General features: G+C 36.5%; 1 protein-coding gene across 1 annotated transcript in view; it reads left to right on the top strand.

The window, feature by feature from the left end:
• The window catches only part of efl1 (elongation factor like GTPase 1), a 99,523-nt gene extending 81,125 nt beyond the window's left edge, over window positions 1-18,398 (top strand). Inside the window, exons 18-20 of the mRNA XM_081351953.1 lie at window positions 2,897-3,855; window positions 7,507-7,691; window positions 17,088-18,398. Coding sequence (XP_081208079.1) covers window positions 2,897-3,855; window positions 7,507-7,691; window positions 17,088-17,276 — 1,333 coding nt within the window. The 3' untranslated portion in view covers window positions 17,277-18,398. The remainder of the gene's footprint in view (window positions 1-2,896; window positions 3,856-7,506; window positions 7,692-17,087) is intronic.
• Window positions 18,399-24,521: the final 6,123 nt, after the last annotated feature.

Below are 24,521 nucleotides of genomic sequence, written 5' to 3'. Positions count from 1 at the left end.
GAGCTTATTTCGTACATTAGATCGAATGTTCTGAAAATACTCATACATTTAACCGCCCATAGAAATCAGGACAGAAGTGGTTGAAAGTGGACAAAAGAGACAGATTAAAACACCAGGGGTAAACAGGTATGTGTCTGCCTCGTCTACTTGTGATCCGATCGGCCAAAACACATCTTAATACTTGGTGTAAACAGGGCCTAAGTTGCAACACTGCAGGTGAAGTCCTGCGATTAGTGCTCCTGACCTCTCAACACATCTGCCTCCTCCTACCTCACTAACTCTATCATTTCTGCAACTGGAGGAGAAACCATGACATTTTGCTGATGGTTTAGTTTTGTAGTAAATGGGCTGTTATTCAGTCACTAGCTCTTCCCCCTCAGGTCAAAAAGAAACAGTAGTATGAGAGGAAAGACAGGGGTGAGGACCCATCAGACCCTGAGCTGTAGGTTTGGAGTCTGTAGGGGTCAACCATGAGGTCAGGAGAGTCTGAGGTCAGGCCGCCTGCAGCGTTTACTCCACAGTCTGAGTGGCGTTTAAAAATATCCTGTCAGACCTCTGTGTCAAAGCAGTTCAGCGATAGCTTGTCCAGACCTCTGGCGCAGCGCCTGTCCTCAGGCCATTTAGAACGAGGTCATGCCATGCCCTTAGTCACGGGATGGTGACATCACATCCTCAGCAGAAAATGGGTCAACTGCCAGAACACAGAAGAAAAGGAGACTTTGCCGTTAGCCCACTGATGTTAATTATTGATTTAGTTAAAGAAAAAATATTGCTTGAGTTTGTTTAACTTTAGCCTATTAGTAGTGATTTTGTCATTGAAAAGCTTGTTAATTATGCCGTTTGTATCAATATGCCACATAAAATGCAATTGAATATTTGCATCTAAATAGAAACTAGAGGATAAACAGTGGGCCACTAATTGTTGACTCACTCACTGTCAGCAAATGTATCTAATCAATTAAAAGCCACATCAAATTGACTGACTGGCTAGTTGACTGTTTGAACCAGATACTGTGACAGAACAGCAGACTATTGTTGAAAAACAATGAATTTGAACATTATGATGATTTATGGTGAGCCAGTTAGGTAAATGGTAAAACATCTAGTTTTTCATTATATTATAAACATTATATATGTTGTAGTTTTTTTGGATGTCCTAAAATTTTTATTCTTATACAGCAAAACTGATACACTACTGTTCAAAGATTTTATGTTGATTTTTTTTTTATGCTTTTGAAAGAAGTCTGTAATGCCTACCAAGGCTGCATTTATTTGATTAAAAAATACACTATTGTAAAATAAGCTGTTTTTCTATTTAAATATATCTCAAAATGTGAATTAGTCATGTGATGCAAAGCTGAATTTTCAGCATCATTACTCCAGTCTTCAGTGTCACATGATCCTTCAGAAATCATTCTAATATGCTGATTTGCTGCTCAAGAAACATATATTATATATTATATAATATGATATATTTTTTCAGGATTATACGAAGAATAGAATGTTCAAAAGAACAGCATGTTTTTACTGTCATTTTTGATCATTTATACTTTATCTGTCGATTATACTACTCGTCTCACTCTTCTTGGCAACAGTTTTTCTTATTCACTTCCCATCAAATATTTCAGAATATTAAACTAATTCTGTAAGTAGTTTGAGAGGAAGCTACTTGGTAAGTGTTTACCCACAATACTGATTGTTTTAGTTTAAAAGTGTTTTTTTTATAATAATGGCCATTTTAATTGTCAATGATAACAGGAACACATTTCTGGTTTGGAAGCCCTACTGATGGGACTGAGGGATTGCATTAGACAGTACAGGTTGAGAAACACTTGAGTTACGAAATAACAATAAATAATGAGGTTGATGAAGCATCCAGTGAGAGGTGATGGTAACTGTGTGAAACGTATCGCACCTGGAGCTGTCGGTGTTAAGACAGCAGCGCCTGCAGATGCCCAGTCACGGCTCTCTGGAGGTTTCTGGTAAACATTTTCCACTGGATTATCTGCTTCCCAAACCGTTCTGTGGCTGTCTGGATCTAACTGGATTACTGAATGTCTCAGCGAAGACAGCAATCATGTCAACCGTCTGCTCCACTTAACAAAGCCTAGTGACCCATGAGACCCAAGTGTCCAGCTGTCTCCATTAACCAGTGACCCGGAGTGTGTAGGTTCCTCATTAGATTTAATCCATTATCATATATCAAAACAAGTAGTATGTTTAGCTACATATAAGCACAAAACAAATTGAGTTACCCTGGATTGTGACTCTCTGGCTGAATATACGTATGAAATACTTAGGAGTGCGCTCGGATCTTCCGGCAGAATGTTTATGTCTGTTTCCTCATGCAGACAGAAGGAGATTAATGTGTATTTTAATAATTTCTGCATGAATGGCCCATTGTAAATTAGATTTTACTGTGCAATAACGACGTGCTGGAGAATCAGTGTTTGGCTCTTACCGTTGGCTGAACGCCAGTCTTGAGTGTCGGCAATAATTTTCCTTCATGTCCTCCCAGTTAGTTTGAAAAATAAGCCTTTTTGTTCCTCTCCGGGTAGTTACTGTATTTCATGCGCTCTGGAGTTGTGCTCTGCACAATGAAAATAAAGTTGAATCTAATCTAATCTATTGCAGTGATATAATGTTTTTTTAGGGTTGTCGCAATGCCAAAATGCAAGTAGTCAATATCAATACCTGTGATATTGGCATTTTCATACTAGATAGCTACAAGTCCATTTAGATTGCATTCTCACAGCAAGGCCCAATGCACAAATGTAATATTTGTTTCTTTGTTTTTGTTTTCAAAAGTACCTGTTGTTTGGTTTGTTTCTTGACCCTGCATGTTTTATTCTGGAACTATTATTATTGATATTTATAATTTTTCTCGTTTCTCTAGGTTTGCTAAAATTGAAATCAGCGCTTCCGAGCCAATCATTCCATTCCGCGAGACGGTGATCCGGCCTCCCAAAGTGGACATGGTGAACGAGGACTTGGGGAAGCAGCAGAAAGTCGCTGTGATTCATCAGGTAAAGGACGACCAAACAAAGTATCACGAAGGGGTCCAGGTGGATTCCACCGGTCTGGTCACGCTCACCACCTCAAACAAGATGGCCACGGTCAGGGTGCGGGCTATCCCTCTTCCTGAGGAAGTCACCCGCCTTCTGGAGGACAATGTGGAGCTCATCCGCACAATAGAGCAGTTCAGCCTGTTCGCCTGGGAGGGCAAGACTCTGGAAATCAACCAGAAAATTCTGGAGAACATCCAGGACTTCAAGGTGAAATTGGAGAGCACCCTGCAAGGCCACAAATGGAGGGGTGCCGTGGAGCATATCTGGGCATTTGGTCCACGCCGTTGTGGGCCAAATATTCTCCTCAACAGAATCGAGGGATACCGGAGACCCTCAGTGTGGCAGTGTCTGGAACGAGAGAAGGAAATTGAAAAGGCTGAGACCACCGCATTTAGAGACTTTGACAACAGCATTGTTAGTGGCTTCCAGTTGGCCACACTCTCTGGTCCCATGTGTGAAGAACCTTTGATGGGGGTTTGCTTCTCTGTAGAGTCCTGGGACATGAAGATTTCCACTCCACTTACTCAGCAAGACTCAATAGATGAGGAGTCCCATATGCAGAGCCAAATAGGTGAATATTCTGACGTTCATGTCTCATCCACAAGCTCTAACCGAAGCAGGAGCAGAGCGGAGACTGCTGGTGGTTCACTGGACTGTTATGGGCCGTTCTCAGGACAGCTCATCGCTGCCATGAAAGAGACTTGCAGATACGCTTTCCAAGCTAAACCTCAGCGACTGATGGCTGCGATGTACACCTGCGAAATCATGGCCACTGCTGAGGTCCTGGGTAAGCATTTATTACGTTTTTGTTGTGTGTTTTTGTTACTGAGAGGAAAGTGCCCAGCACAAATTTACATATTCTAATCTAAACGTCGCCCTCAGCATCATGGGCGACATCGGGGTGTTTGTTAACAGTATATCTCTGCAAAGGTTTTTCCAATGTTTTTCGGTTTTTCTTCTAAACGAAAAAAAAAAAAAAAGAATTTCGCCTTGAGTATATTGGGACCTTGAGTCATGTTCAGTCTCTCGTACGTTACGTGTGCACGAGTGCGAACCAAGCGTGCCGCACAAGTCCTGAAAGGTGAAGCCAAAGCGTCCCAGTATAGGTCATAAACTCCACCTTCCCCATAAAGTCTAATGGGACGCGATGGAAACAAAACAGTCAAATTACTCTTCAAATACATTTTTTCCAAAGATGTTTTCTGTAATTTTAGGTAGTTTTTTATCACACTGATGTACGTTTAAGTGTTCGTTTTTTAAAATAAGTTTGGTCTTAGTTAGTTATTTGAGGCTATAAAAACAGGGAATGTAAGCGAAGTAGTCACCAACAGACTTTTTGGGGGATTGTCAGGAGGAGATTGGAGCTTCAACTTTAATTTCTACAGGCCCATAACTGTTTATTTTACACTAACACAATGAGTTGCTCTGCAGTAAACTGTACTAACCGTTTCTGTGGGAGTGTGGGCCGGACCACAACATTGTTGTTGAGAAGCAACACTGCATTAAGATATTAAGATTTTTTTATATATTTTTTGAGTGTATCTTTAATTGTAGTTTGTCTAACTGCACTGGCAGATTTCTTTTATTACTTTGTATAAAAAAAGTGAAAAAAGTGGGGGGGGGGGGGGAATCTGCCACTACTGTGATACAATTACATCTCATTTCAAGATACAATCAAGAAAATTTGTCTTGTTCAAGTACATTTTTCTTGTTTGCATAGAAAGTACTCAAACAGAGCAAAGAAAAACAAAATATTTCATGGGGTTTAGAAAAACTGAAAAGGGCCACATGAAGGGATTGTTCTCCCAAAAAATGGAAATTAGTCATTATTTACTCACCATTGTGTTGTTCGGAACTGGTGGAAACCCAGATCAGTGAATAATGACCTACATGTCTATTCCCCACACGAAACTATCATATGATTTGGAACATATGAGTCATGAGTTTTTTATGGTGCTTTTGCATCCTTTTTGAAGTTTGACAGTCCCAGTCGTCATTCACTTTTATTAAACTTAAGACTGTGGCAAAGATTTTGACAAAAATCTGCTTTTTGTGTTCCATAGAAGAAAGAAAGTCATACTGGTTTGGAACGACAAGAGGGCGAGTAAATGATGACAGAATTTTCATTTTTGGCTGAAACATTGCTTTAAACATTTTTAAACAGTAAAGCACATGCCAATCAACCTGTATCTTAAATAGATCCACAGTCTCTTGACATGGAAAAAAAGGGCCATATACCGTGCAGAGAGGAAATAGTTCTCCCAGGTCCTTCCTTGATTGAAAGCTGATGTGCAACAGTCATGTACCGGTGTGATGTCATCATAGCACCAGGTTCCAGAACAAAAGCTAAATTGTCTGACCAACATGCCTGTGTGAAATGAACCCAGTTGAAGAAGTAAGGGAATCCTACCCCATGAGAACCAAAACCTCTGAGAAAATCAGTCGGCCTGGGCCAAAGGGGAGAAAATACGTAAATATTTTAACAAATGGTGCAAATTACCTTCCCGACCATTTTTGTTCGCCCAAGAAAAGGGTTTGAAATCTGTAAATGAGGCGCAGACATTTCGTTTCCATAACTGCGATGAGAACAAAAGTATTTGGGAGCACAGCTGGAGTGTATTAGAGGAGATAATGGTTCTGAATATAAAATATACATATTTCATTTTTCACTTGCAGGATGTTTTCCATATCCAGATAGCTAGTCACACTGTTGATATCCAGGTGTATGTATTACAGATGTTTCTAGATGTGATAAACGACTTACACATATACATTCAAGCTTGTAAAGGGTCAACATAAAAGTGTGTGTGTGTGTGTGTGTGTGTGTGTATATATATATATATATATATATATATATATATATATATATATATATATATATATATGTATACACACACACACACACAGTATATATAAACACACACATATATATGTTGACCCTTTCTCCATGTAATCACAGACGGACTCGATGATGGTGAGATCAGATCATACCGGCTGTTGTCAGACTCCTTGTGCATACAGAAATCTCACAGTATTATTACAAATAATGGCAAAAAGAATGTTTGGAAATGTAAACTGATATTTCCTACTGACAGTCTGACACACTACAGCAAAAAACACAAAAGGTTGTGTTTTAGTGACGTCCGCTGTCACTGTGAAAAAAAAAGAAAAACATTCATCTGCTTGTGTGGTGATGAACATGAACATTGAACATAAAAAGTGATGTTATAAAAACATAAAAATACATCTTCGATAGATAGATAGATAGATAGATAGATAGATAGATAGATAGATAGATAGATAGAAAGATAGAAAGATAGAAAGATAGATAGATAGATAGATAGATAGATAGATAGATAGATAGATAGATAGATAGATAGATAGATAGATAGATAGATAGTCTGAAATATATACATTTCTAAAAAGTCTAAAAAGCAAAGGAAATTCCTGTTTTTCATTATATGTCTCCTTTAACTGCATCAATAACAGTTTTACAAAGTGACATGACGTGAAGGCCAGGTGTGGTAACCCACATACTTGGAATTTGTACTTTGCATTTAACCCAATCAAGTTAGTGCACACACACTAGGAGCAGTGAGTAGTGAACACACACACACACACACAGCAAACCATGTTATACAACATAGTAACATAGAGATGAGTGTTCATGGCCCAGATGTGCAGAGGTCATGACCTTCTATAGATGTCTGTCATCGAGTATTATTGCGAGAGCTTCATGCTCGTCTACAGTGTTAACAGGTCGATGGTCTCTGGGGCCGAACTGATAGATACACAGGCACAGAGTTTCTCCCCCGTCACTTCCATGTATTCTCGTATATGTGTGTGTGTGTGTGTGTGTGTGTGTGTGTGTGTGTGTGTGTGTGTGTGGATCAGCTGCTGTTTGTGTTAGTTAAAGGATAAGGATGTCCGCCACAGATGAATTTTAACAAACTGATTGCATGTGAGTTTCTGCCTCGTGATGATGGATTTTGTGTGCATGTGTGTTTCCAGGTCATGTCTAAATCCTTATGTAATAATGTCTGTGCTTTTTTAAAATGTATTTATGAATGATTGTAGATAATATGCATTATATTTGTTTTGTTCTGTACAAGTGTTAAATGGGGAAATAAAACTAGAAATGTTGCCTTGGCAACTAATTTAAATAAATAGGTTCAAGTTGAGGTACTAAAATTACTAAAACTAAAATAAATAAAAAAATTAACGAAAAGACTAAATCGAAGTATTTAAAAATAAGTAAATAATATTATAAAATCACAAAATCAAATAACAAAATGACAAAAATTTAAATGAAAACTGAAAATATGAAAGTTAATTCAAAGTATATAAATAAATACTGTAATAATAATGTGTCTTCATTAACTGCTGAAGGAGTAAAAGTTCACAGTTAATATTTTGTTTGTAAATATGACTGTTATAGGTCGTGTGTATGCTGTTTTGTCCAAGCGGGAAGGACGAGTCCTACAAGAGGAAATGAAGGAAGGGACGGACATGTTCATCATTAAAGCCGTACTTCCTGTTGCCGAGAGCTTCGGATTCGCTGACGAGATCAGGAAGAGGACCAGCGGCCTGGCCAGTCCACAACTAGTCTTCAGCCACTGGGAGGTGAATGAATGAATGACTGTGTGAATGAATGAATGAACAAACATCGGATTGTTTGGATTGCTCTGTCCCACTAAAAAAAACCCCTTTCGGTATGTATATAACGAATCAGTGCAAATAGATTTTAAAAACTGGTCAATCATAAATGGTATATTTTCCTGACAATCCAATACCGGTCGCCCTCTTAAAGAATTGATTGAATGAATGAATTATTTAATTAATTAATACATTAATGAATGAATGAATTGACAAATTAGTAAACAAATAATTGCAGCAATTGAAGAATGAATAAATGAATGAGAGTAGATGAATGGACAAGTGAATGAACGAATAAATGTTTGAGTATTGACTAAATACGTAAATGAATCAGTGTAAATGAATGAACAAACAAACAAATGAGTAATAAATAACTTGAGCAATGGAAAAATAAGTGAATAAATGGTTGAGATGATCAAAAAAGTAAATGCAGGAAGCAATTAATTGAACTAGTGAGTTAATGAAGAAAATAGTTGGTGTGTGTGTGTATGAGTCAGTAAATTAGTGAGTGAGGAATAAATTAATGAATATGTGTGTGTCTGTCTGCACATTAATTATCATTGTGAAATATTACCATTTAAAATAACTGTTTTCTAATAATAATAATTTATTTCTTTGTAATAAACATTTTTTTCAGAATTCTTTGAATAGAAAGTTCAAAAGAACAGCATTTATTTTAAATAAATAAAATGGAACAAAAAGTAACATAAAAAGTATTGATTTCTTTCAAAAAGGAAAAACTTGTACCATATTTTTTACTTTTAACATTAGTGTATGAATGAGCAAATGACATGAATTTGCAGAATGAATTAGATGTTTCTCCTTTGCTCTTTGACTAGGTATACGTGTGTGTTCAGTTATCTCACCGTCAGTCAATACTTTCCTCTGAACACAGTGTTAGTTTACTGGACCGGACAGGACACCTCAAAGATACTGAACCTAGTGCCAGAATACAGACATGTCTATACAGATGCCTGATAATAATATGTGATTATGCCTGGCTGGAAAACTGTACAGGCAGGCCAATCTATTAGATCCATTCATATTGATCTGCTGTCAGATGCTAGTATCGCTGATCAGGCAAAAGCATGTTTACCTTGAGAGTGAGTAGCAGTCAGCGAATGAGTCGTGTGTGTGTGTGTGTGTGTGTGTGTGTGTGTGTGTGTGTGTGTGTGTGTGTGTGTGTGTGTGTGTGTGTGTGTGTGTGTGTGTGTGTGTGTGTGTGTGTGTGTGTGTGTGTGTGTGTGTGTGTGTGTGTGTGTGTGTGTGTGTGTGTGTGTGTGTGTGTGTGTGTGTGTGTGAGAGAGTGAACCCAGAGAACTCGCTGGATTGATCAGTGTGTTACAGACATGAGGAAGAGACACGTCCACGGCGTAGTACTGGAGGAAAGTCTCATAACCGCTTACAGTGAAACTCAACTTGAGATGTATTCAGAGTTGAGTTAACAATGACTCTGTTTGGATGGATGGATAGATAGATAGAACCTTTTACCTTTTTGTTAGTGATTGGAGGTGCATAACTGCACAGAAGTAAATGGAGAGGTTACATTAGAAACTATTTGTCTGGACTGCACTTCAGTTATGAGAACGGATGGACGGATGGACGGATGGACGGATGGACGGATGGATGGATGGATAGATGGATAGATAGATAGATAGATAGATAGATAGATAGATAGATAGATAGATAGATAGATAGATAGATAGATAGATAGATAGATAGATAGATAGATAGATAGATAGATAGATAGATAGATAGATAGATAGATAGATAGATAGATAGATAGATAGATAGATAGATAGATAGATAGATAGATAGCCAATGCTGTCAAATAAGTTGTGTCACTGAATCAAGTGTTGTTATTAAGACTGTAAGTCATCACTGATCTCTTAAATCAATGGAGTGGAGGCTTTCGGTTGTGTGATGGTGTTATTGTGTATTTTTAGCAGATTGTCCCTCACGTGGGAGTTCATTGTGAATTAGTTGAGCATTCCTGATGCTGTGTGTGTGTGTGTTTGGTTGGGGATTGGCGTGAAAGAGGATCAAAGGCTGTAGACGCCACGTGTGCCGTCTTTAACCCGACGGCTGGCTGGGTGCGCTCTCTCCACACCAGGGCTGTGTGAGCGGGACGAGCTCTGTGGCCATATGGCGCTACTGTCAGCCAGAATGATGGGTCAAGTTAACCCTGACATGATACACACACACAAAGGGCATTTAAGGTCGTCTGATACTTCACAAAACAGTTGCGCCACTTTTTCATGCTGTGACTCAATGCTAAAACCTTCATCTCATACACAAACCACCCACAATCCAGTGTAACCAAGTGTGCTGGTATACCACAGTATTTAAATGATTTAGTTGAAATGTTGGTGATTTAAAATGAAATCATGATTCATGAATCATTGAAGTTTGCACTTACAACCACTTTCACTAAACTCCCCTTTCACTAAACTGTGACTTAAACCATTACCGTTCCAGTCAATCCTACATATCATGACAGTTGATGAACTTAGGTTGAGATTAAGGCCTTATTTTGTCAATCCTGATTTTGTAATACTGTTAATTATGCATGTCTGGATTTCTTGATTCTAATTAGTCAATCTTGGAATTTTGTGGTCAGATATTTTTTTTTTTTTTTTATTGCTTAGCTGCTTAATTGGCTCAAGAAACTGAAGGTATCATATTGGATCACTTCACAATCTCTTTCTTATTACATAATAAAATAATTTTGACTTAAAAAATTATTAATTATTTTTTTTGGTTAACAAGTGCATAATGCATAATTCATTTATTAATTTATTTGTGTATTAATAATTTGTTTATTTTTTAACATTCATTTATTTATTTTATTTATTTTTTGATACTTAATAATTAGTAATAATACATATTATTGTGGCCAAAAAAGTAGGTTAATTTATTTATTTAATATATTTTTATGTTTTTAATAATTAATATATTTAAAAAAATACAGATTTTTTTTTAAGGTAATATTAGATTTTATGATAATACAATACATTTTGACTTGGTACTCATTGCTTATGCTGAAGTGTGAGTGTTGAATTAACTTTCCTTAATTCTGATAGAGACGTTTCAATGTTTGATTTTTTCGAGAAATAAGCCATGAATAATGTTCTGTATCTCTACTAGGAGAAGACAAGTTAATAGTCTCCTTCGCATGAGGATTCTTGTGCTTAAAGTGTTTGAGTACAGTGTATCACACAGACACACACACATGACTCAAATTGGACGCCAGTCTTGGTACTTGCAGATTGTGTTTGCCTTGCTGGAGGAGGGTAATTCAATTCCATGTTTAATTCAAACCTTGCCTTTCTAGATTTTGGGGCCTGCTGCATTTTCAGTTCTTCTAAATGTGGCCTTTGTGTGAAGAGAAAAGACTAAGACATTGCAAAGCACTGCAACCCATTTTGTCCTCCCCTCTCTCTCTCTCTCTCTCTCTCTCTCTCTCTCTCTCTCTCTCTCTCTCTCTCTCTCTCTCTCTCTCTCTCTCTCTCTCTCTCTCTCTCTCTCTCACTCTCTCACTCTCTCAAAATGTACAAAATGTCCCCACAAGGATGGTAATACCAGAAATCTTTTGACACGGTGGGGAAATTGTTTGGTCCCCATGAGAAAAACAAATATAAAGTTTTCTGTGAGGGTTGTGTTTAGTGGTAGGAAACGGGTTAGGGTATAGAATATACAGTTTGTACAGTATAAAAATTATGTCTATGCAAAGTCCCCATAAACAGAAACTGTGTGTGCGTGTGTGTGTCCTACAGCTGAACTGCTGCTGTTTTCCTTTCTGTGGACCTTTTATGGGTCTTGAGATGCTTATTTTGACTGCAGGACTTCTACAAATCTGTGTTGTTTTGAGAGGCCTAAAGAGTTTATAGCAGTAGTTCACCCAAAAATGTAAAATCTGTCATCATTTACTCACCCTCATGCTGTTTCATGTCCCATATGACTTGTGAAACACAAAATATGATCTTCAGCAGAATGGTCACTGCTCTTTTCCTTCCATTTGACAAAAAGCACAGGGGTCAATAATACTTTTATTCAACAAATATTAAATTAATCAGAAGTAACATTGAAGACGTACATTGTTACAAAAAAAAATATTTCAAATAAATGCTGTTAACTTATGCTTTTAAATTTATATTCTTCAAATAATCCTGAAAATCTATTATCACCATTTCCATGTAAATATTAAGCAGCACAACCATTTGAGCAGCAAATCAGCATATTAGAATAATTTCGGAAGGATCCTGTGACACTGAAGACTGGAGTAATAATGTTGAAAATTCAGCTTTGCATCACAGGAGTAAATTACATTTTAAAATATATTCAAATAAAAAGGACCATTTTCCATTTTATATATATTTTTTTTTATATAAAATTCTTACCAACCCCAAATGATTGAAGGGTATTGTATTTCTCCATATTTATATATTTTTTAAATATCATCTGAAGTAATACAATAACTTGTGAGGAACAGACTTAAATTCAGTGTTCACTGAAAAAATGTAGAAAGACCTGGCACATCTGTCAAAACTGGCACATCTTGACGAATATGATGAATCTGAATGTAGATGATGTAGTGTAAATTATATACATTTAGATTCAACATATTCGTCAAGATGTGCCAGGTTATCACATCTATTGACCCATTATCACTGATGTCAAACCTGGGTTGACTAGCATCTTGACACGCCATAATTAAATGTATACAGAGAGAAAGATTTTCAGTGAAAGATATATATATATATATATAGAGAGAGAGAGAGAGAGAGAGAGAGAGGAGGACAAAATGGGTTGCAGTGCTTTGCAATGTAGAGCTTGACAGCCCTAGTCCCCATTTACTCACATTGTATTGAAAATAACACCCTGTACATTCTTCTTAACATCTCATGTTGTGCCCCTCATAACGTCATACAGGTTTGAAACGACATGAGGGCGAGTAAATAATGATTGTTAACTGAATTCACCATCTAAGTAGCATTTTGACTACATAAATAAACTTGTGACTTGACTTGACTTGGATGTTATTTGTGATGTGGAAACATTGCATTCGAGACGTTTATTGATATGTGGTTTTGCGGTTGCACATGTGTCCGCCTGCTAAAAGCATTAAACGGATCCGTTTCAGGGTGACTGATACGTCAGGAAATGAAGTAGGGTGAATAGGAATTATAACTGACAGGAGTCTTATAAAGTTGGTCCGGATAGCGTTTCCTCATCGTTTTTGTTGTCGATCTCTCACCTGTCTTTGTCTCTCTCTTTCTCAGAGAGCCGCAGAGTTGAAAAGGCGCCAAACGCAGGACGCTGCACCATTAGTGTGAAAACTCACCCGCTCGCTGCCACATCTCAGAGAACCTACACACTCCATCTGACAGCCTGCATGCATGCTTGTGTCTGAATGCGCGTGTGTGTGGGCAGATGTCAAGCTTTGACAACAGCACTTCAGTGTGTGTGTGTGTGCGCGCATGTGTGTTTGTTCCCTACTGTGCCGAGGGCCCATTAGACACCATTAGACACATATGCCAGGGCCTAGAATCCGCCCTCGATCTGCCTGCCAAGCGTCTGCCCGCCCCTGCCATGAGACACACTCACACACACACACTAATCAGCACCAGCCATGAGCAAGACGCATGCAGGTCAACATAATCTAATTGTGTAAGATGGACAAAGAAACAGACTAATGAGTTACACTGGACCCTTGTGCGATTCTGACACACAGTTAGTGTCATTCAGTGTTAGTGCTGCTATCAAACACACACTCCACCCTGACGTGGACAGCGGCGGACGCTCGCTCATTAAAACCTTCCATCTCACTACAGTTCCATTCACCGGCTTTGTCGTTTATAATGTAACAATTATCAGATTCTAGCACAATTGTGACCAATTGAACAACCTTGAGAGTAAAAAAAAAAGACTGTTAAATGGTGGCAATGGCAAGTGTCTATATATGTGTGTGTGTATATATATATATATATATATATATATATATATATATATATATATATATATATATATGTATATATATATATATAATTAATACTTTTATTCAGCAAGGACACATTAAATTGATCAAAGGTGATAGTAAAGACATTTATAATGGTGCATACGATTTCTCTTAAATTAATGCTGTTCTTTTGAACTTTCTATTCAACGAATCTTGAAAAAAAATCACGATTTACACAAAAATATGGCCAATATTTGTCTATTTAAACTGTAAATAAATACATGTAAACATTACTGTTCAAAAGCTTTTAAAAATGTCAACAGAAAAATATCTCTCTTGATCTCCACGGCTCCATTTATTTGATCACGTATACAGTAAAATGGTAATATTTTGAAAACTGTTTTCTATTTTAAAGTATTTCAAAATCTAATTTATTCCAGTGATGCAAAGCAGAATTTTCAGCATCATTACTCCAGTCTTCAGTGTCACATGATCCTTCAGAAATCATTCTAATATGCTGATTTGCTGCTCAAGAAACATTTCTTATTATCGATGTTGAAAACAGTGTAATTTATAAAAAAAAAATTTTCAGGATTCTTTAATGATTCTTTGAAGTTCAAAAGAACAGAATTTATCTGAAATATAAATCTATTATAGTATTATCTATTATTACTATTAGACATTATAGATGCCTTTTTAAAAAAAATGTTGACCAATTAAATGCATCCTTGCTAAATAAAAGTATTAATTTCTCTTTAAAAAAATCTTATTAATCCTACTTTTTTAAACCTTAAAAGTGTTTGTAACATAGTAACATCAAATCTATGTAATTTAGTACAGAAAAGTAATTGATATTAAAAAAAATAGACTATTCTAGTCAATATTTGTGTGTTGTGTATATCTCTATTAGAATACTGTATTTTTAGCTACTAACAACATGCTAACTCTATTTGAATCAACAGTCATTGGGGTCTCTCATGCAGCTTGTGTGAAGAACGCTCTTTGTGAGTTGCAGCTTATGTAGAACGTTCCAGATCAGTCATTTATGAGGTTGTAAGCCCTATTCGCACGGGATAAGTATTACCTGGTGACCTCTAGTAATTTGTAATAATTGCGGAGGTGGTCTGTGATCTGAATCCCGTGCGAATCGCCCATGTCTGTAATTTGTAAAGTAAAAATTCCCCCGCAAATGACCTACCATATTTCGCCGAACACCGAGGTCCTGTGATAATATTAGTCCCATGCGAATCGGCATCTCTGTGATTTGGCGTGGTCGTTTATCATTTTTTTCAAGGTTTTTGTTTCCTGTGCGCTTTTTTATCCATCTTTCGTGAAGAATGGAGGCTGCGTTGGAGTGTTTTGATAGGATTTTGGGTGCTGGGTCACATCGCTATACACCATACGATACAACTATACAATTTGCAGAAAGAGAAAGCTGAAAACCATCAGAAGAGCAAAAACAAAAAGAATGATTAGATGGAGATGGATGACATGTATAGCAGCATGTGGTAGGGAACATTCTTCTGTTCATGATATATCATACAGCTAGACCTATAATAACGACAAGACATTTCCAAGCAATAGCCTATTGACATCATATTCAGGAGATAAGTCAGTAATTTCGAGGCTTCGCTTATCCCGTGCGAATGCACCACATGAAATTCAGATGTGGATGGTAAATCACACAAGGTCCCCTGATAAAACTAATCCAGTGCGAATAGGGCTTTAGAAAGGCAGAGCTTGTGTGTGTTTGTGTACGGCAAACACATGAAAAGTGCCCTGTCACTTGTTGGGTTGTGCTTGAATGAGTGCACACACACAAGACAAAAGCTCTTTTGGTGGAGGAAAAAAAAGGAGGGATAGTAATCCAAGCTGTCAGGTCAACAGAGAGAGAGAGAAATGAGAATAAGAAAGCAGATATGGAATCAAAGATCAGCACTCAGGAAGCTCTTTGCAGGTTCTCTGCTGCTGTTAAAATGCTGTTGTCTTTCCACAAACGCACTGATGCTTCAGTGATGTTCGGGCGCAGATGCTCTTGAAGCGCTGGACTGCAGTCGATAACTGTGTAAATCCGGCCGTTGTTGCCATCTGTCCCGAGGTAACGGAGCCCACGCCGTGGGGCCTCTCTGGGACCAGGTGCAGGGGCCCCGCTGGACTCTTACAGTAATTGTACCACTCGCGCTATTGTCTGAGCATGAGGTCATATTGTGTGGAAGTGTGTGTGTGTGTGTTGCTGCAGGGATTGCGTCATCCGCCCAGCACCTGCTCCCATTGCTGTGTGTGTGTGTGTGCTGGTACATGCTCTCGCTGTGCCTCATATAATGACCATTATGTGTATCTCTTCACAGCGGACAATTGCGTAGTCTACTTCTGCCCTGGAACAACTCATTTTCTTTTTTTCTTTTTTTTATAATGAGCGCGGTAGACAAAGGGATTGAATATTGTGGTGCCAATTCTAATCTGAACTCTTATCTGACTGATGAACAGCATAGATGTGCATTACTTGTGAGGAAACATTAGATCTTAAGTTCTGAAAGTCAGTAGCACTTTACAGTAGGGTGTGCATTACATATGGCATTAGGGTTATGGTATGACCCAAATCATAGTGGATTCACAGTATCAGTTTCAGAACATACTTCATTTTGCTGGCAATTAAATGAAAAAAAGTTTGTTTGTTGGTTTGTTTAGTTAGTTAGATTAAAAAGGATTCATCTATAATAAATGAAGTGACTGAAGTGTATAATAACATTTTATTAAATTTCTGTATATTTCCCAACTGTTAGATCAAATATTTAAAGTCTTTATGTTGTTATTACATTAATTTGGAGATAACTGAAATTATTATAATATAATAATATATTAAAAACTTTAATGTTAGATGCAATTAATCACGTTTAATTACAGACAAATGTGTGATTGAGTATTTTTTTAATTGATTGACAGCACTAATTATTTGTTTTGCCTATTTAAAAAAAAAAAGATTAGTTGTATTAAAAATTAATATAGAATTATATTATATTCTAGATAATCCAGTAAATGAAATAGATTTAAAAATATATATATATATATATTCATTCATTAAATATTAAATACTCATGATAAAGCCCATTTGGGGAATCCATTAATTGATCTAATTTATTTTCCTTTTAATGTGAAAGTTTTTGAAGTTCATATAAAACACTGCCTATTAATCATTGACTGACTGGGCTGTCAGCCAGCACTACTGGGATTCTGTATTGACCAATCAGCATCCAGGATCACAAGAACAATCTTTAATTCAGTTTTAAAAATCAAATGATTTGACATATTAGTAATTTGTTGTTCATTAGTTGCATTAAAGTGTTGCATGCAAACCTCTAAACACAGCACAGACGTCATTAACATTGTGTGTGTGTGTGTTTTAGGTTATCCCTAGTGATCCATTCTGGGTGCCGACTACCGAGGAGGAGTATTTACACTTTGGAGAAAAAGCAGACTCAGCCAATCAGGCTCTGAAATACATGAACGCCGTACGAAGACGCAAAGGCCTCTATGTGGATGAGAAGATCGTCGAACACGGGGAAAAACAACGAACTCTCAGCAAGAACAAATAAAGCGAATGATCCTCAGTTGTGAAGCACAAGCAGAATGATTTTGTGGAAACATTTTTATGTAAATTGTTGAATTAAATTCAGTGCAACAATATAATAATGGGTTTGCAGTGCACAATTGTTTTATTTATTGAATTGTTCTGCTCTTGCTTTATAAAAGAGGTTCATTGACATATTTGATGACGCACAACCACTCCTACATTTGACTAGTATCAGTCTCTAATGACCAACCGATTGGCTGAAACCGGCCGTTTAGTGATTCAGACATTACCTCCAATCAATTTCTAACAGTCCATGGTTTCATTTATAATGGATCTCATGATTTCACGTAGAAAATTGGTTGAAAAACCAATGTTCAAAATGTTAATGGATTCAGTGACTGAACCTCATTAGCTAATATCAGTTAAATCTGGTGAGATACTTCAACTAAAACTGAACATCAAGTCTTTATTCTACAGTATGTTCGCCTGCGCTAATCTATTGTAAAAATGTGCTGCTATTAAGCAATTAAGCAATTGCAGTGCACTCTGGAACCTAATGTTGTAAATATTATACAGCAATTGAAGTCAATTACACAGTTCGAGACTTTATTGGACCAGACTGAAGGAGTAGATTGTCTGATTTGCGCTGTTGCGAGACTGTTGGTGCACACAGATCTTTGCAAATTACAGTGAGTCACTTGACTTTTTTCTTCTTTTTCCCCTTCACATGTTCCTAAACAACCATTCCTTCCTCAGTTATTTGAGACAGGATTAAACCCTGCAATTAAAGGACATGCTTTCAAATCATAGCGTATCTCCTTACGTGTTTGGGATCTTGTGCTGGGGTCTGGCGGGGCCCTGCGTTGAATAATTTAAGAGTCCTCTTGAAATACAGTTTCAATTAGTTTGAAGTGAAACGGCCTTGAAATGAATTCCTTCATCGCTCCCTTTTGGTTTACACAAGTTTAAACCCTTGATTTAATTTGTGTTGAACACAGCTTTAATGGCATTTGGAGAAGGGTTTGAATTCTTTAATAAGAAGCTCCCAAAATACTGTCGCCTGCTGAATACTACACGTGTTCGAGTGCTATCATGTCAAATCACTACCGAGATTTTGGAAATAAACTTGACTGAACAAACTGTCGCCTTTGTTGTGCAGAATATGTTTTATGTTTGTCCGTTCTGGTTTAACGTGATCGCTTTGTGCCAATGCGTTGTAACCGTGCTTTAATTTTCCGACAATCAGTTTTTTTTTATTAAAATTAATAGTAATTTATGTTAGAGAATTATTTAGATTTAATAATAGTAATAATTACAATAATAGGTTTTAGGGCCATTTATAACAACTATAATTAATAAAAAACTATTATTTGTATTATTATGCTATTTTAGGGTAATTCATGAAAACTGCAACTTGAAATTGACATTTAATTGATTGATTGAATTTGATTATTTTTTATTTTATTTTTAACCCCATGAAGATCTAAGATACCCTTGCCTCTGATTTTTTTTTTTATATATATATAATTTGCTTTTATGTACACTTGTTCTCACATTTTTAAGTACAATCAACTTGGATTTTTAAGTCATTTCAACTTAAATTACATTAAACTTAAACTGGCTTTAAAAATTAGTTGAATCTTGTATAACTTATTTTAATTTAAAGCATTTTGATTTAAAGCAATGTAAAAACATGTCATAACTTATTAATCATATCATTTTTTACAGTGTATATAGTATATTACTATTAAATATATACATGATCATAACGAAACACTTTGAAGTCAGATGATTTGCCCATTGATTGTGATGTCATCACAGGAAGTGTAGTTAGTATTTCTCCACATCAGCTGATCTGAAGCTTGTTTTGCTGTTTTTCTCACAGTGCACACTGCTGGTATTCCAGTAGCGAGGACTGATCCCAGATCAGATGGCGTTGAGTGCAGGGGTCAGTTCTGCAGAGGAGCTGGTAGGTAATGACCTCTATGTTGCATTAAGCTAATGGGGCTAATTTAGTGGAACGAATGGCTTTAGTCAGCAGAACAGACAAAGCCTTCAGATGCTGCAGATAAAACTCTTAACCAATGCAAATGGCAAGTTCCACTCAGGGCTTCACAGCTATTAGACTCCAGGCTTATTTACGGGTTCAGACTGGTCACACTGGCCATTTGGGGGGAATTAGGAAGATGAGGTGTTCGCTAGCACTACGCCAGCATCGTCTGTAGAGGAATTTTCTAGCATTTATTCAAGGTTGTTTTGCAGGTCTGACTGGTTTACTTTTAATGAAGTAAAAATTATGTTCACTTTCTCCATATAGTGAACTTGACTTTTAATGGTACTGGATCTTTTTTTACTTAATACAAACTCTAAAATTATATAGTGATGATATTTGCTTCTGCAGAAGGCAAAAGTCAGTGTGATTTTATATGTGTGAAAAATGACACTACAGATCATTCTTAAGAGAGAATCACCAATCAGTTGCTGTTACCATGGAAACAGAATTGGTAGTAAAAGACCTCACCGGTGACCACCCATTAAGCATTGCAAATGATGTAATCAAGTCCGATTGAAAGTAGTATCTTAGGCTTAATAAGGATGCATGTATTTAATCAACAATTTAAAATAACAGCTTTCTATTTGAATCTATTTTAAAATGTTATTTATTCATGTGATGCGTGTGATTTTCAGCATCATTACTCCAGTCTTCAGTGTCACATGATCCTTCAGAAATCATTCTATTTCTAATATGATGATTTGATGCTGGAGAAACATTTCTGATTATTATCAATGTTGAAATCAGTTGTGGTGCTTAATATTTTAGTGGAAACTGATTTAAAAAAAATCAGGATTCTTTGATGAATAGAAAGTTCAAAAAACAGTGTTTATTTGAAATAGAAATCTCTTGTAACATTATAAATGTCTTTACCGTCACTGTTGATCAATGTAATGCATCCATGATTAAAAGTATTTATTTATTTATTTATTTTTTTAAACCATCATACTCTCTCCAATTTTTTTAACAGTGGTATCTATTTATTTATCTTATGGTTATTATTTATGTAAGTATTTGCAATACACTTTAAATATTGTTTTCATACTTACAATAAAGACCTTTATATAGATATATAATATACCATCGTTTTTGGTTTATGGAATGCATAAATCTTTGCATTTGTCTTTTTTTCTCCTCGTTTATAAATACATTTTTGCTTTAAATCAGAATTTGCATTGTTATTCGTCTTGGTTGGTTAAAACTCTTAATTTAACCATTTTTTAAATTCCTATGGAGAAAATAAACAGGAAAAATACTTGATCCAGTTCTTGTGCTCTGAACTGTGTATGAACTTGTGCTCTGAACATGTGTATGGTGATACAATAATGTGTGGTTTCTTTTGTATTAACCTTTGAAATCTAGAAAATGTGCATATCAGGAATTTCATAAGGTCAAAAGTTGTATTTTGTAGTGACATCTTCAGCTTGTAAATGACACAAAATGAAACGAGAGTGTAATATAGCTCATTAGCTTAAGCTCATTTTGTTTCCAAGCAACACAATGATCAAAGTTCACTGTCTGTAGCAACTTGAATATTAATGTTGAATTCAGTTGACGTGCGGTCAAGTGTTACATCTTACAATGCATTCCAACATCTCTTCCAGTCAGATTTTGGAGCTCAAAGCATCCATTTTTAAAATATGATATGAAACCAAGGCGGTTTTATCTCCAACTGAGGAGCAGCTGTTTGCTGAAAATCATATCTTATAATGTTGATAAACTTATGAAGCCCTGGCTCTTCAGACCATCAGTGCATATAAGCTGCAGCTGATATCAGTGTGACTCGGCTTCCATTGTTGTGCAAAAGTACAGTCATTCTGGTTGGTATGACGACGTCATGTTTTATAATGTTACTTCTACTGTTTTGAGACATTTGTTTTGAATTTAGGTGTTATATAATTTGAGATTTTGATCACTCATATGTTGATATAATTCAATAATCTGGGGCCAGTTGCATAGTCATTATGTTAAGACTGTGTCTTATAAGAACTAGTCTGACTTGCAGTTAGCCAAGGGTTAATCAGTCTTTAAGCTCTCAAATTTGACCAATCTAAGTTTTTTTCTTCTTTTTAATTAGATGACAAACTTGCAATTGAGTAAAACTATTAAATTGTTTTGAGAATTCGGCACTCCATTAAAGTCACGTCACGTTTATTTATATACCAATTGTACCATGGACCAATACAGTTTCTGGAAAGTTAGCTTTGGCAAGCTGTTTCGACTTTCCGAAACGAACACAAAACGAACTTCGTTTTGGCCTGGTTTTGTTTTTCGGGTATATTGGGACCTTTAAACTAAATGAAATATTAGATATGTTAACTGAAATAAGTTTAAGTAACAAAATTACAAACTGAAATAAAACTATTTTATAGGATGAATGGTTTTTTTTTTTTGTTTTTTTTTAAAGACAAACTAATAAAAATGGCAAAAGCACATAAAAATTAAAGCTGCAAGCAGCATTTATCGGGGTTCAAGCTATTAAGGATTTTAAGGTTTTTAAGCACAAAAGCATCAAAAGTTATTAAGTTTTATTTAGCAAGCATGTAACCACTGACATAATAGATGGAAAACACCATTTACAGCCAATACAGGCAATGTACCATAGGAAATATATGGTTTTAAAGCTTTTTAACAGTTACAGCTCCACCTATTGTCCGATCTCCATACAATTTTGCACGCTTGTTAATGATGTTATGTTACATATGCTCACCAATTTGTGTGAAGTTCTGAGTTTTCATTTAGGATTTATAGGCTTTTTAGTGTATTTTGCCACGCCCATTTTATAAATGACCCTATTACAGCCTTGTAAATGAAAAAGTTCAACTTTTTTTGATAATTATTGATCTAGAGAGTCCAGAGAATTGTCCTACACTGGTCTGGTTCCGATCGGGCGAAAAACCTAGGACTAGTTCGCAAAAGTAGGTTTTTAACATATTCGTGAATATTTAATGAATGATTTGATTGACAGCAATGGTTCTTGAGGCAAAGTTGTTCAGCATGAGCAGATCTATCAAATGATATGCATATTGTGTGGATGAGTGTAACACCACGTGATTACAGAGCCATAAAACTCGTTAGCACCAACTAGTGGCCAATTTCTTTCAAAATTCTTACAGACCTCTAGGGCCTTGAGCCAAACATGCCCACCGAGTTTCGTTCCGATCGGCCTCCGTTAACCTTGTCTAATAGGTGGTTAAACTTCATTGGCCGATGGCGGCCATGTTTTTCGAGATACGCCAATATCCTTTTAGACATACATGGCACCTTGGACCAAGACGCTGCATACCAAATTTGAAGTCATTCGGACAAACGGTTGGGTGTTTATATGTTTTTTTAGACTTATAGCGCCACCATGTGGCCAATCGACGCAATTTTTTTACTGTGACCCCAGACTGACTTCTCAAGTTATAGCAATTTTAGTAAAATAGGCTCCTCCCACAATGTTAATTTTGCGCCCCCTAGCGAACGTGAATGGAAATTTCAACTTTTTTTTCGATAATTATTGATATTCAGACTCCAAAGAACATTTCTGCACTGGTTTGGTTCCGGTCGGGCGAAAAACCACGGACTAGTTCGCAAAAGTAGGTTTTTGACAAAATTCAAAATGGCGGAAAAATTTGCATACCGCAAATGAAATCGGAGATATACATTTTATTCTGCAGGTGTACAGCTTTCCAATGATATAAGACACTTGAGTCTACAACATACAGTCTAGGAGTTATGACCAGTTTCACGCTTTTGGTCGCTATAGCGCCACCTATGGGCCAATCGAGGTCATAATTTGATAACCTCTCCTCGATTTTTGTACTACCATATGGCAAAGTTTCAATGCTCTAGCCCTTACGGTTTGGGCTGCACGATGCGTTTTACGGCGGAAGAAAAATAATAAAAATCAGGGCAATTACAATAGGGTTTCAGCACTTCGTGCTTGAACCCCTAATTACTGAAAGTTAAAATATCTAGTTCAGTCATGAAACTCAGACAGGCTGATAGGTCCTTTACATGCAGTCTGCAAGTAATCACATTATTACCGCAGGGAATAAGCTCTGCTTGCTCAACATTTAAATTGTCTGGTTCAGTGTTTGCTGTAGGCAAATATTTAAGAAAAAAAAAAAAAGTTTTCTTTTTGGGTTGGTCAAACTTGTTGAGCCCGTCTTTAGATAAGCTTAAGATGTGTCTTTGGGAGAACAGGAAGGATGCTTAAGTGCGATTATTTATCTGCTAACCGGACAGAAATACGGAGGAACAAATAATACTTGGAGACTTGATGGAAAAACACACAGAGGGAGGATTCCCCCGACTAAAGTAAGCGTGCAATTTGAGAAGAACACACAAAAGCGGTTAAACTCCCTTGCCGAAGAGTGGGTTTGCTTAGAGTGACTGATAATTGCCTGTTATCTTGATTGATGAACTAACCAGGTGTCTAAAAGAAAGAAAGAGTTCTCTTGATGGCCAGAGGTTGAGAACAGTTCAAGTTTACATGACTTCTTAAGACTTCTGTCTGTAATATTTGCAACTAAAAATAATGAATGCTTATGAACAGGTTTCACACAATCGCCCCATTCTCCATTGCTCCAGCCAGTGTTGTTATATGTCTGGCACCAGTCAGGCTGCTTAAACAAACACTCCTAAATTCTGGGTTTATAGTGTAGAAATTACACACAACGCCTTTAAAGACAATTAGTAAAAATATAGGCCAGAACTTGATTTATCTGCCACAAATTTATTGGATTGTGAAACGCTGGTGTTTAAAAAGTAAAAAGGATTTGTGATGTCATCTAAAAAAATTGTTAGCACATTTTGTGATTTTGAATATTTTTCAACAATGAAACATGTTCAAGAACATGTAGTAAGAATGTAAATAACCTCACTGGTTCTTGCTGAAGCTCAAACGTGTTGCGTAACACAAGAATTAACCTCATTGGTTCTCACACGTCAAGCGAACATGCTTGAGCGTCTGTTTACCACAACTGATGTGTGAGTTGATGAATTTTATGAATCTAAATTTAATCTGTTCATCATATAAAACATTTTTTGTGTTCTGAAGATGAAGTCTTGTGGGATTTGAATATGTTGGAGAGTAATTAATGACAGAATTTTCATTTTTGGGTGAACTATCCCTTTAAACTCTGCTCAACTTTGTTGCATCGCCAGCAGTCACTGTCACTCATGTTGCCTCAAATCACCTGCTATTTTTTCTGCCATGCTTGACAG

The sequence above is a fragment of the Scardinius erythrophthalmus genome (genome assembly GCF_964197995.2).
Source record: "Scardinius erythrophthalmus genome assembly, chromosome: 2".
Taxonomy (NCBI): Eukaryota; Metazoa; Chordata; class Actinopteri; order Cypriniformes; family Leuciscidae; genus Scardinius; species Scardinius erythrophthalmus.
This window is presented reverse-complemented; position numbering and strand designations above follow the sequence as displayed.